This window comes from Vigna unguiculata, chromosome 11 (genome assembly GCF_037176805.1).
Source record: "Vigna unguiculata cultivar grain cowpea cultivar isolate G323 ecotype 2 chromosome 11, ASM3717680v1, whole genome shotgun sequence".
Classification (NCBI taxonomy): Eukaryota; Viridiplantae; Streptophyta; class Magnoliopsida; order Fabales; family Fabaceae; genus Vigna; species Vigna unguiculata.
The window spans coordinates 41,285,937-41,298,488 of NC_140802.1; the positions used below are offsets into that span (position 1 = coordinate 41,285,937).

General features: G+C 37.1%; 1 protein-coding gene across 3 annotated transcripts; it reads right to left on the reverse strand.

The window, feature by feature from the left end:
- Positions 1-1,023: 1,023 nt before the first annotated feature.
- Positions 1,024-11,295, reverse strand: LOC114169263 (RING/U-box superfamily protein). Of its 3 annotated transcripts, XM_028054331.2 has the most exons (9): positions 11,011-11,288; positions 10,829-10,913; positions 8,902-9,402; positions 8,622-8,781; positions 8,118-8,415; positions 2,624-2,696; positions 2,460-2,550; positions 2,146-2,225; positions 1,024-1,759 (listed from the first exon to the last, which is right to left on the reverse strand). In XM_028054331.2, the coding sequence occupies exons 2-9, from the start codon at positions 10,907-10,909 to the stop codon at positions 1,493-1,495; spliced, it is 1,551 nt and encodes a 516-aa protein (XP_027910132.1). In that variant the 5' UTR covers positions 10,910-10,913; positions 11,011-11,288; the 3' UTR covers positions 1,024-1,492. The 3 variants fall into 3 exon arrangements, 2 of the variants coding, with proteins under 2 accessions (XP_027910132.1, XP_027910131.1); XM_028054330.2 differs by having other exon boundaries at positions 10,829-11,287; XR_014986214.1 differs by having other exon boundaries at positions 1,575-1,759; positions 2,146-2,280; positions 10,829-11,295.
- Positions 11,296-12,552: the final 1,257 nt, after the last annotated feature.

A 12,552-nucleotide genomic window follows, 5' to 3' on the forward strand; every position in this document is an offset into this window, starting at 1 on the left:
ATTAACCCCTCTTCCTATAAAATCTCTGATTTTATTAACTTGTGTGCTTTCTATAAATTTCTTAAAATTATTATTACCATTTTACTCTCTGTCTCGGGTAGGTCCATCCTAAATATTCATTTTTAAGCACAAACTAAAGATTTAAGAATTGAACACTTAAAGCAAGTTTGAGCAATTAAAAAAAAATCAATTTAGTGCTTAAATATGTGAAATCTTAATTTAATTCTTGAAACAACGAAAATTCTGAATAAGTCCTTAAATATGTAGAAGCTCTCACAATTATGTTTTGTGATAAGTTTTATGAGACCATTATATGATCAAAATATCAAACTGTAATACTTAGGAATTATTTTACTATTTCTTACATATTCAAAGAATAGATAAAATTATTAGTTATTTCAAAACTTAAAGTGACATCACTTCAAATATTCAAGTACAAAAGTTTTCATTTAACTTGAAATAAAAGAATAACAATTATATTCACTCAATAATTTTTGTAAAAATCAACCAATAAACATGACCAGAAAAAAACTATACAGGAAGAAATTCTCAAACTAGTCATAATAAAGGAAATTAAGCAACCATATTAATGTTATCAGATTCTGCTTTTCTGCTACGCATTTGATTAAAAGTAGTCATTTTCACTGTGAAACAGCTGACACGATATCTTGTTTTCCTTAAACAAGTGTGGTAGCAGATAAAGTAGATAATACAATTCAGTGTCAGCTTGAATATAATAAAGCAAGCTTTGTACAACAAAAAATTCAATAAAAGAAGAAAGCAAGCTTCTTTATCTTTGTGATAGATTGTGGCAAACATACTTGGTCAAAAAAAGAACATGGTAAACACAACCTGTCACAACAACTTTTGCAATGGTCTTGTCATATACACATATCAGTAATGACAAGTCAATCAATACCTAATTGAATAAAGATTAGAGATTTCCACCTTTCTAAGAAAGACAACATCTTTCACAAAATATGTTAATTATTGTTGTAACATAACATGCAATTTGCTAGAATGTACTGTTGAAGCATCAGAATTACATGCAACACTTCAAGTGTTTCTTCCAAAGTGGAAAATGAGCTCTAGTCCTAGAGTAGAAGGTAATAAAGCTTCATTTAGTTTGCTACATCAATGTCAAATCACCAAGATAAACTAACAAGACTTCCTCTCCACTCTGACCAAAAACAAAATCATTCTCTCACCCAAGACTACAAAAAAGAAGGCCAGAAGCCTTCTGGTTTTAATGTGCTGAAAATTGCAATTCCCATCACACCAAAAAAAAAAAAAAAACAGAAATTCCATAGCATGAGAAGCTATATTCTAAGTCACTATTGCTTGCTGCCATAAGCTGTACAATGAAGTCTGGTGAAGATGTAAAAATGTATAAAGTCTAATTCCCTATACACAATAAGTACTTCCAAATCAATAATGAAAAACAATCAGCTGCATCCTCTAGTGTTAAGAGAAGCCAAACAAACACATCAATTCAACTCTGATTTGAGTTATGTTCATTTTGCACCACAGGTTGACTGTGGTTTGAAGGACCTGAACCTGAATCTGAATTAGGAGTGTTTGAAGATTGTGGATTTTGTCCTGTTTGTGGCATCAATTGAGGGCCTTGTCGCTGCTCTGATGAAGCCTGTGATCTTCTTCTCCATCTATAGAACTCCACAAGAATAGAACTCCCACTCATCACCACACCAAAACCAGCAAATGTGGCCAGAAGGATAGACAAAACAGCTTGCACACGAACCTGTAGGAGACAAAAGACATAAAGAGAGTCAGAACGCTTGGCCTTCTGCATTTAGGAGTCTCGTACACACTTTCAAGCATCCATATAACCAACCAATTATGCAAGAAAAATGTGGTGAATGTACTTTGGAATCAGGATATGCATAAACCAACTTAGATAAAATCAGATTAGATATCCTTTGTTCCATTACATCCCCCAAGAATCTGCATGTTCTATGGAAATTTGGAGACGATATAATTTCATCCGTACCACATCTGATACTGTTGTTTTTCTTTCAGAGATAAAAAAAGTATTACTCTATTCATTTGATCATTTATTTCTCATAAAATATTGCCAAACTTTGTTTTACAGGTAACAAGCATTTGGTTCAGACAAAAATTCCTTACCACGGAGTAAAAAATATGCGCAAAGAGAACCACCATAGCAAACTGGACAGAAGCATAAATCCAGATGAACCTGCTCTTCACTGGACACCAGAGTTTAAAACAAAAATGTTAGGACACATAGATCAGCAAACCAACCTAGCAGAAAAGAGCAACACCGACATCAATCAAAACAGTTTCAATAGCACAAAAGGATATGTTAGATAAAAGTCATTTAAATGAGTGGAAATAGATGCATGAAAGATGCAATGGCACTTCCTATATCTGACGAGTTATTGAGACAAGTATTTTACATATTTACCAATGTTCAAACCTACCCATGGTTGATGATGTCATGGAGGAAAGTAGACCCAGTACACAGGAAAATGGAAGAGATATGGCTATTGCACCAGTACCCATTTTTCCAACCTACAGAGAGTTGAATAACTGAGCATACACAAAATTGCAAATTTCATAATTCTGAGAGGACTGATGTTCTTACCAATAGCTGCTCAAGAAAGCAGAAATACGCAAGCATGCTGACAATGACAAGAACTGGGACTTCCTGCCATACCCTATTAAAATGAGCAGACAAATTAAAGGGGTGATTATTGTAAAATAAGATGAAATAGGGTTTTGGGATTAATCTCCCTTGTGTAAACCCTACACAAAGGACAGTTTATTTATATTGATAATGGGCCAAATCCCAGAAATACATAATGGGCTGAGCCCAACTATTAAACACAATATTATATCATCTAACACTCCCCCTCAAGCTGGTGCATACAAATCGTATGTACCAAGCTTGTTACAAAGATAATCAATTCTAGGTCCTCGAAGAGACTTAGTGAAAATATCTGCTAATTGATCACTTGAGTTGACAAACTCGGTCTTGATGTCCCCGGATAGGATTTTTTCTCGAATGAAGTGACAGTCGATTTCAATGTGTTTGGTCCTCTCATGAAAGACAGGATTAGAGCTAATATGAAGAGCAGCCTGATTGTCACATATGAGTGTCATTTGAGTGACATCTCCAAATTGCAATTCTTGAAGCAATTGCTTAAGCCAAACAAGTTCACATGTGGCTAAAGCCATAGCTCTATATTCTGCTTCTGCACTAGATCTTGCCACAACACTTTGTTTCTTGCTCTTCCAAGAGATCAAATTACCACCAATTGAGACACAATATCCGGAAGTAGATCTTCTGTCGGAAGGAGATCCTGCCCAGTCAGCATCTGAATAACATACAACTTTTGTATCAGAGTTGGAATCATATAGTAAACCTTTTCCAGGAGAGCTTTTGATATACTTTAATATGCGAATAACTGCATTCCAATGTTCTTCACATGGGGAATTAAGGAATTGACTCACCACGCTAACAGCAAAGGAAATATCAGGACGAGTAACAGTAAGATAATTCAACTTTCCAACTAACCGTCTGTACTGTTTAGGATCTGAGAAAGGCTCCCCCTGTTTAGGTAGAAGTTTAATATTAGGATCCATGGGTGTTTCTACTGCTTTAGAATTCATTAATCCAGTTTCCTCCAGAATATCCAATGCATATTTCCTCTGAGATATGACAATACAACTATTGGATTGTGCTACTTCAATACCCAAGAAATACCTGAGTTTTCCAAGATCTTTGGTCTGAAAATGACGACAAAGATGTTGCTTTAAGAGGGAGATGCCAAGGTTGTCGCTTCCTGTGAGAACAATGTCATCAACATACACTATTAAGTAGATACATCCAGCACTGGAGTGACGATAAAAAACTGAATGATCCACTTCACTGCGAGACATGCCAAATTGTTGAACAACACTACTGAATTTTCCAAACCAAGCCCGAGGAGACTGCTTTAGGCCATATAAAGATTTGTGAAGACGACAAACCAATCCAGAAGACTCCCCCTGAGCAACAAAACCCGGAGGTTGCTCCATATAAATTTCTTCATTCAAATCGCCATTGAGGAATGCATTTTTGACATCAAGTTGGTGAAGAGGCCATTGGCGAAGAGCAGCCATGGCAATGAATAAGCGAACAGATGCCATCTTGGCCACTGGAGAAAAAGTATCACCATAATCCAAACCAAAGATCTGTGTGTAACCTTTGGCAACAAGGCGAGCTTTGAGATGGTCAACAGTGCCATCAGGGCCAACTTTGATAGCATAGACCTACCTGCAACCAACAACAGATTTCCCGGATGGTAATTGAACAAGATCCCATGTTCCACTATGCCTGAGAGCACTCAATTCATCAAGCATGGCCTGACGCCAACCAGGGTGGGCTAATGCATCACCTAAAGATTTTGGAATTGACAAAGAGGAAATAGACGAAAGGCATGTATAGAAAGATGGAGAGATTCTATGATAACTCAAAGCAGCATAATGAGGGGAATGATTACGGGTAGAACGCATACCTTTACGAAGGGCAATGGGAAGATCAGACTCAGTTGTTGGAACCGGAGGAGACAAATAATTCGGCACTTGATGTGAGTCATGAGTTGGTGGTTGGCAACGATGTCTTCTGCTATAAACCTGAAGAGGTGGTCTATCCGCAATAGGTACACTCGGAGGTGGCTGAGGAGAATCCGAGGTGGCACTGGAAGTGGACACACTAGGAGGATCACACACAACAGGGATGTCTATAGTAGTAGATGGTGGCTCACAACGAGAAGAGGGGTGTGTGAAGTAAAAAGAAGACTCGTCAAAGGTGACATCAGCGGAGATAAAATGACGGTTGAGGGAAGGAGAGAAACACTTATACCCTTTTTGTGAGCGGGGGAATCCTAAGAAGACACATTTGTGGGCTCTCGGAGACAACTTATCCAAGCCAGGACTAAAATCATGAACAAAACATGTGGACCCAAAGACTTTAAGAGGTAAAGGGTGAAGAGGGTCGTAAGGAAATAAAATAGAATGAGGAACTTGGTTATGCAAGACTGAAGAAGGCATGCGATTAATAAGATAACAAGCAGTAAGAACCGCATCACCCCAAAAATGTGAAGGAACTGCACCATGAATGAAAAGAGTGCGAGTTGTTTCAATAAGGTGCATATTCTTGCGCTTAGCCACTCCATTTTGTTGGGGTGTATAAGCTCATGATGTTTGATGAAGAATGCCCTGAGAAGCCATAAAATGTTTGAAGGATTGAGAGAGATATTCACGACCATTATCACTCCGCAAATTTCGGATAGAAACCCCAAACTGTGTTTTAATTTCATGAAAGAATGATTGAAAAATAGAGAACAACTCAGAACGATTTTTCATTAAATATAACCAAGTACATCTTGAATAATCATCAATAAAAGTAACAAAATACTGAAAACCTAAAGTAGACTTAACACGACTAGGTCCCCAAATGTCCGAATGAACTAATGCAAAAGGGGACAAAGCTCGTTGTGAGACACTACAAGGAAACGAACTACGACTATGCTTTCCTAATTGACAAGACTCACACGACAAACTAGATAAGTTGGACAAGCTGGGGACAAGTTGTTGCAGTTTGGCAAGGCTGGGATGACCAAATTGTGCATGAAGAAGGGATGGTGATTCCATAGCCGCGCCAACATGTGAAGGAGGACGAAGATGATACAGACCATGAGACTCACATCCGGTGCCAATCATGTGTCTCGAACTCCGGTCCTGTAAACAAACAGAATCTTTGGTAAAGGAAATAATACAATCAAGAGAACGAGTTAGTCGACTGACAGATAATAAATTGAATGGAGACCCAGGAACATAAAGAACATGATCAATGGATATGGATGGAAAAATATTAACAGTACCAACACCATGAGATGAGACTCTAGACCCATCAGCCATTGTAACTGAGGGTAAATGATGCGGACAAGACAAAGAAGAAAACAAAGATTTGTTACCAGTAATATGGTCTGTGGCGCCTGAGTCAAGAACCCAAGGACCAAGAGAATCAGAGTGAGTCAGGCCAACGAATGATGTACCTGTGCGTGCAACAGAGGCAGATGTAGTGGAACTAGAACTTTGACGTTCCTCATACCATTTGAGAAAGTCGTTGAAAATGGCAGGATGCCCTGCGGTATCAGATGAAGCAGGATCCACAGTCGCTGATCGGGGAGGAGGATCAGAGTGAACTACTGCAGCAGACCGAGGAGGACGTCCATGTAGAGCATAACATTTGTCAATCTTGTGGCCTAATTTGCCACAATGGTCACACTTGGGTCGTCCCTTTCCCGGCTTGCGAGAAAGATTGCGATCATCCTGCTGAGAGACCAAGACTGAGGAATCATCAGCACAAGTAGATGTATCAATGATTTGTTTTCTTGGCACACGTAAAAGGGCAGAACTAGTAGCAGTGAAGTTGGGCACAACAGGAGACCCCAAAATCTGGTCGCGAACATGGGAATATTCATCAGAAAGACCATGTAATGCCAATAACATAAAGAACTTTGACCGTTGCTCAAGTTCTTCAGCTGGAGTGGAGGCCGGAGGCAATAACTCATTAAACTCATGCAGAAGGGCATGAATTTTGCCCAAATAATCAGCCATGGGTCCAGGACTCTGCGGAGCAACAACTTTGAAAAGATCCTGACAAACACCATAAAGACGCTGAGTGTCATTGGTGTATAACAACTTGGCCTGTGCCCAAACGTCTGAACATGTTTCATATGAACGAAACATTTGTTTCAGCGAAGAGTTAATGGTGGACTTAATGACGATGCATAATTGGGCATCAATTTTCGTCCAGCGGGAAACTTCATCTGCAGCAACTGTAGTTACACTCTGGGTGAGATGATCTTCATATCCTTGACTCTTGAGCCAAAGTTTGATATTGGATGCCCATGTCGCGTAATTTGTGCCATCCAACTTGTCAATGGATAAATGCACATTGACGTAGTTGGTATAAACAGAGGGTTCAGACAGCGGAGTGCTTGAAGATGACACACTCGAATTGGCAGGCAGCGGAAGAAGCCATAGAGGGAGAAACCCTAAAAATTCAAGGTGCTCCGATTGAAACAACAACCACAGATTCAGAAAGAGCTCAAGAAGGCGATTCAGGCGAAGTTGATCGGCGCAGAAAACGACCGGCGACGCGCCGTCACGCGCGGCGGAGAGGTGGCGGCTGCCGGAGCTTGCGGCGGCGCGTGGAGGCGCGTGAGAGCTCCGATGGCGGCGATCTCTGCGGCGTTGGAGTCGCCTGGCCGAGACGAACAAAACCGTCTGGTCGTCGGTCGAAACTGCAGCTCCGGTGACGGCGGTGGCGACGGAGGCGACGGTGACGACGGCAGAAGCGGCGGCAATGAGCGGCGGCGGGACGGTGGCTATAGTAAACTAACCTAAGCTCTAGATACCATGTAAAATAAGATGAAATAGGGTTTTGGGATTAATCTCCCTTGTGTAAACCCTACACAAAGGACAGTTTATTTATATTGATAATGGGCCAAATCCTAGAAGCCCAACTATTAAACACAATATTATATCATCTAACAATTATAATAATTGATAATCCACAATGAAAGAATTTATAAATAAAGAAATAACAAAAACACACTATTCCACTAGTAGTAGCTGCAGAACTTCAAGAAAAACTATTGACTTCATAAGCATCACAAATGATCTGTATCGCAAACAATGTTTGAATCATTACATAGCATGTCAGTCCATTACTTAAATTTCTAAGGCGTGAAAGTAAACTAGCTGGTCTGTATCTCAGATGGTGTGATAAGTTGATAACCATTATTACATGCATGAAGCAGAGGACACAAGAGAAAATTTTGGCTAAATAACAACAAACAAGAGGCAGGAAGTGATTCAAGATTATTAAAGTCTGAATTTAGTTCATACAGTGAATAGACATGTAAATACAGGCATTGACTATGCCTGTATTTAAGACTATATATGAACTAAATTCAATTCATACATTAAGATTCTATGATATCCATTTAGTTCCTCATTGAAGCATATTGTTGTAACTCATTCATCGGTAAGATCCTTAAGAAACAAAAAGGAAATAGACATGCCTGTATCCAGCTGCATCTTCCAGCTGAGACCTAGTTGCACCATTATTTCGATTTCGAACACTTTGGATCCGCAATAGAGTGACAGGTAGGTTTCGAACTTCCTCCTTGCACACATCACAGGTCTTGTTACCCTTTATACTAAACCATTTAATAGCGCATTCTTGGTGAGCCAGAGCAAGTTCACCTTTGCAGCTGCATTCCAACTTGAAGGTCTCACCTCCTTCACACAGATCAACCAGACAAATTCTACACACAGCCTCTTCTTCGGCTATATCTTCACCATTAGCGTCTTCATTTTCTGCACCATGCAAGATATGAAGATGTTGGTGTTCTAAAATTATAAATTAAACTAAAATGTCTCCAGAGAAAGTGGGAATTCTTTTTAAGAAAATCTGAGAGTGGGAGAGTGGATTCTATTCCACCACCAGATAATTCAAAGTTGGCATATAAAATTCTACAATTTTCCATGAGTGCAAGCAAAAGCAAATGTTTATAATGGGATACCAGTATCATTTGTCGAAGTGTCTACCAATACATCTCCTTCCTTTACTCGAGGAGTGGAAGGAACAATGCGAAAAAATGAATCCATCCTCCTTAAGTTTTTATCTTTGTTGTTGGCAGGTACTGAAAGAGAGCGAGCTATCTTCCTCTGGGCTTCTTTTTTCTGTGAAAATTAACTAATAGGTTAAAACAAAGGTTATTAAAACGACTTAAGATTTACCAACAATGTCTACCACATATAACTACAGAAAAATGGAACTTAAAAAGCATCATTAAATCTCACATTTAGAGGACCACCAACACTTCCACCATGAGAAGATTCATTGTTTGATTGTCTAATTTCATCTAGTGGTAATGATGATGTTCTCTTAATCCTAGGAGTAAATATCTTAGTAAGAGACAATGATCTTGCAATTGAAGGCTTTTCTCCAATGCCTGAAGAGGAAACTTCTGAAGCCGCAGTATTTGCCTTTTCAACATCTGCTGCTGGTGTACGATACCTGAAGCTCAGTTTTGGGAGCAGGCTTCTTATGGCTGATTTTCCTCTTGATGTTGAAGGCCCAGGAGAGTTATATGTAGGAGGATCAACAGAGCGAGAACTGACAAGAAAATTCACTCTCTTTGGAGTAGGAGTGGGATTGGAACTTGGTGTTGGTGGCATTTTGATTGCAACAAAATCTTGAGAACTCTCTTCTGTTCTTGAGGGTATTTCTAGGAGAAGATTCTGTCGCTTCCGAGGAGGAACATGCGATGTTTCTTCAGTTATCCCCATTGGATCATCAACCTACAAATAAATATAGAATTTATAAATTAAATGCTGCGGCATTGAGATACATGTAAACAACATTACACCTAATAAAACTATTTCAGTAGTCAATGAATCCTTTTTCCTGGTCATAGCTTGAAATATCAAACTACTACACAATTAGACTATATGAAACAGGGATGCGGAGTTTTTTTTTCTTTTCTCCTTCCAGCCAATCTATTAACTCACCTCCTCACTTCTAAGTGCAATGTCTAATTGTTATGAAAATATAAACTAGTACTCAAACTGCTTCTGTCAAGAAGTAGGAAAGTGTAATTGGAAGTATAATCAAATTATAAACAGTTATGCAGTGATTGAATGTTGAAATCCTCTCCCGTAAAACTTCTCTATAATGTTTCACGAGAGAAAAACATGAAATCAATTTCTCTATAAGATAAAATTATCTAATACACAAGTTAATTTATAGAAATTCTCTAGTATCACTTCACCAAGTCTTTATCTTTTAATTGTGCATGAGCTAATTTTAACTTACGGAGAAAGTCTATTTCATTTTTTTCTCTCCTAGAAATCCTTATGGAGAAGTTGGTTCAAAGACTCTAAATCAACAAAAGAGTAGCCGAGATTTTCAACAGAAAGGTATCATACAATCAGCAATTATGTGCCCCAATGTTGAATATGAAGTCCCCCTACAGTGACCTTAAACTTTAATCCAAATCCTATTTGAAATAAAATTCTGAGCAAATTATTTAGTGATACATATTTATGGAGTGAATTAAATAATAGATGTTTGGCTGAACATATTCAAGCTTCTAACCAACTGGGTCCTATGCGTGTCTGGATGCAAACTACATATGACATATTCAACTGCATAATTCAAAGAACTTTGGGAAACAAACAAAAGTAGCTGGAAGCTGGTTGCAGTCAGTTTTCATGCACACACATAAGAGATCAGAACAAACACGCTAACAAATAAAAGGAGTAAAATTCACACCAAGAAATAACATACTACAGGAATAAATCCCACGCATACAGTTTATGAAAAAAATTCAAACAAATCAAGCTCTGAGTATTATAAAATATATGCGTATGATATATATGAGTCCAAAAACTGACCCAATTATTGAAATAAAAGTATAAAATACATAAAAAAAAAAAAAAAACTTCGTCACTGGTAATGATTGTTTCCAGTGTTCATAGCATGTCTACTACAACAAAAAAATAAATTTGGAAATTTCGGTCCGAAGAATCAACAACCAAACAAAACCAAAACTGACAGAAGGAGGGAGAAACGATAGTATTTATTAAGAAAGAGAAAGAACGCGAAATAAAAAAAGATAATAAACAGTTCAAACTAGTGACTAATCTTTGAAATAAACCAGACCCTATGCTATGCCCCAGATTGGAGCACACAAGAAGATGCAAAACGAATAACCAAAAGTGGTACCTTTTGAACTGGAAGAGAAACTGTTCGTCTGCAAGAACCTGCGTCATGTTCCTCATTCACAGGCTTTTCCTCTGTACTCATTTTTCTGTAGCAAAAGAATGCAAACCCAGAAATTGGAAATAGAAGACCAACCCAAATTGCAAATAAAAATCAGTTCTTGAAGACACCAATTATTCCCATACCACTTATTGCTGGGTACATGGAAGAGATGGTGATGACAGAGACAACTAAGATTTATGGGTTACAAAAAAAAAGGAAGCGAGTGTGATTAAGCACAGAGACCAAGCTTGACATTTATGACACACTTAGTGGGGTACCCTTCCCTATGATCTGCTACCACTCACACACACTTCATAAGTTATTCTCACCACTGTTAAAATATGCAGAATGTTTATATTAACAAAAGAAAACTACCTAATCAGATAATAATAAAACGAGATTAATTTACATAATCAAAGAAGTTTAGTATATTATATTTCCACCTATCTGCAGAAACTACTAAACTAGTTTCAGTTCCCCCACAAGACAGGAACTTTAAATAGTGAATGAGTGGTGAGAAAGTTAGGAGAAGAAAACAAATACACCCAATCACATTCACCACACCTTGCTCTCACTCCCAACTTCCCATGATCAATGACATTCAATGTCTTTTAAACTTGCCTTTAGCTTCAAAACAAAAAATAAAGGATGCATTTATTACTTAGCTTCCAATTTTTGTTCCAAAATTGTTAATATTTTATCATTTCCAATTTTTTGAATAGTATTTTATATTTGCCTAAATATAACAATTGTTATAGAAGTAGCAAATATTAACTAGGGTTATTTTAGACCTATTTAAACATAGTAATATAATCTTAAGCACACACACACACAAAAAAAATAGACGAAGTATTAATTTAATTTAAGAGACATTTTTACAATTTGTCAAAGTTTTAATAAACATGTTTTTTTATTGGTAAAGAAAATCAAATTTAAATATATGAAGATTCAAAATAATTCAAATAAACTCGTTCAATATTTTTAGTTGTTTGAAATTTTTGTTTAAGTTTTGAATTAAACTAATGACGTGCTAATTTAGTAGTAGTGAAAATGAAGATATTTATTATAAACTATATATATCTCCACCGTACCCTTTATAAAAGATATACTTACTTTAAAAAGAGGAACTTTTATGGATGGGATTGCAACTAACTTACGCTATAATATTTGTTCCTGTTTTCAGGATCATTCTCACCAATTCACTTTCAATTCACGCAAATATTGTGAGATTTAGTTTCTTCTGATTACTAGGTAATGAAAATATTGTGTTTTGTTTCGTGAGGGACCAGAAGAGATAATAAATATTTTCTTAGGTTAACATTAATATAGTACTAATAAAAGAACCTAACGTGTTTGAATTAGTCAAAAGGGTTTTAAGGATAAAAATTGTAATTTAACTTAAGTGTTTAGGCTTCCTTTTTTTTTGTAGTTGTTAATATTCCAAATTACCTCCATTTACCGGTAAGATTAAGCTTTTTACTATGATCATAAGAACATTAAATTTTATAAAAATAACTTTAAACCTAATTCATAGATACAAGATTATTAGCGAAAGGGTTTCACAATTTGAGAATTTAATAGGTTTTATGGTATCGGTTCAATTAATAATCGAGGCGTAAAGTGACTTAATGACCTCAGTCAACAAAACTTGAAGCTAAAGGTGACATGTTGATGGCAATTTTGAA

What these genes read in the sequence shown, in the direction of transcription:
- LOC114169263 (XM_028054331.2), bottom strand. Translation starts at nt 10,909, where the DNA reads ATGAGTACAGAGGAAAAGCCTGTGAATGAGGAACATGACGCAGGTTCT. An exon ending in GTGTTGGTGGTCCTCTAAAT is followed by an intron (nt 8,782 to 8,901) that starts GTGAGATTTAAT and finishes TAATTTTCACAG; the next exon opens with AAAAAAGAAGCCCAGAGGAA. An exon ending in GCTTTCTTGAGCAGCTATTG is followed by an intron (nt 2,551 to 2,623) that starts GTAAGAACATCA and finishes AACTCTCTGTAG; the next exon opens with GTTGGAAAAATGGGTACTGG.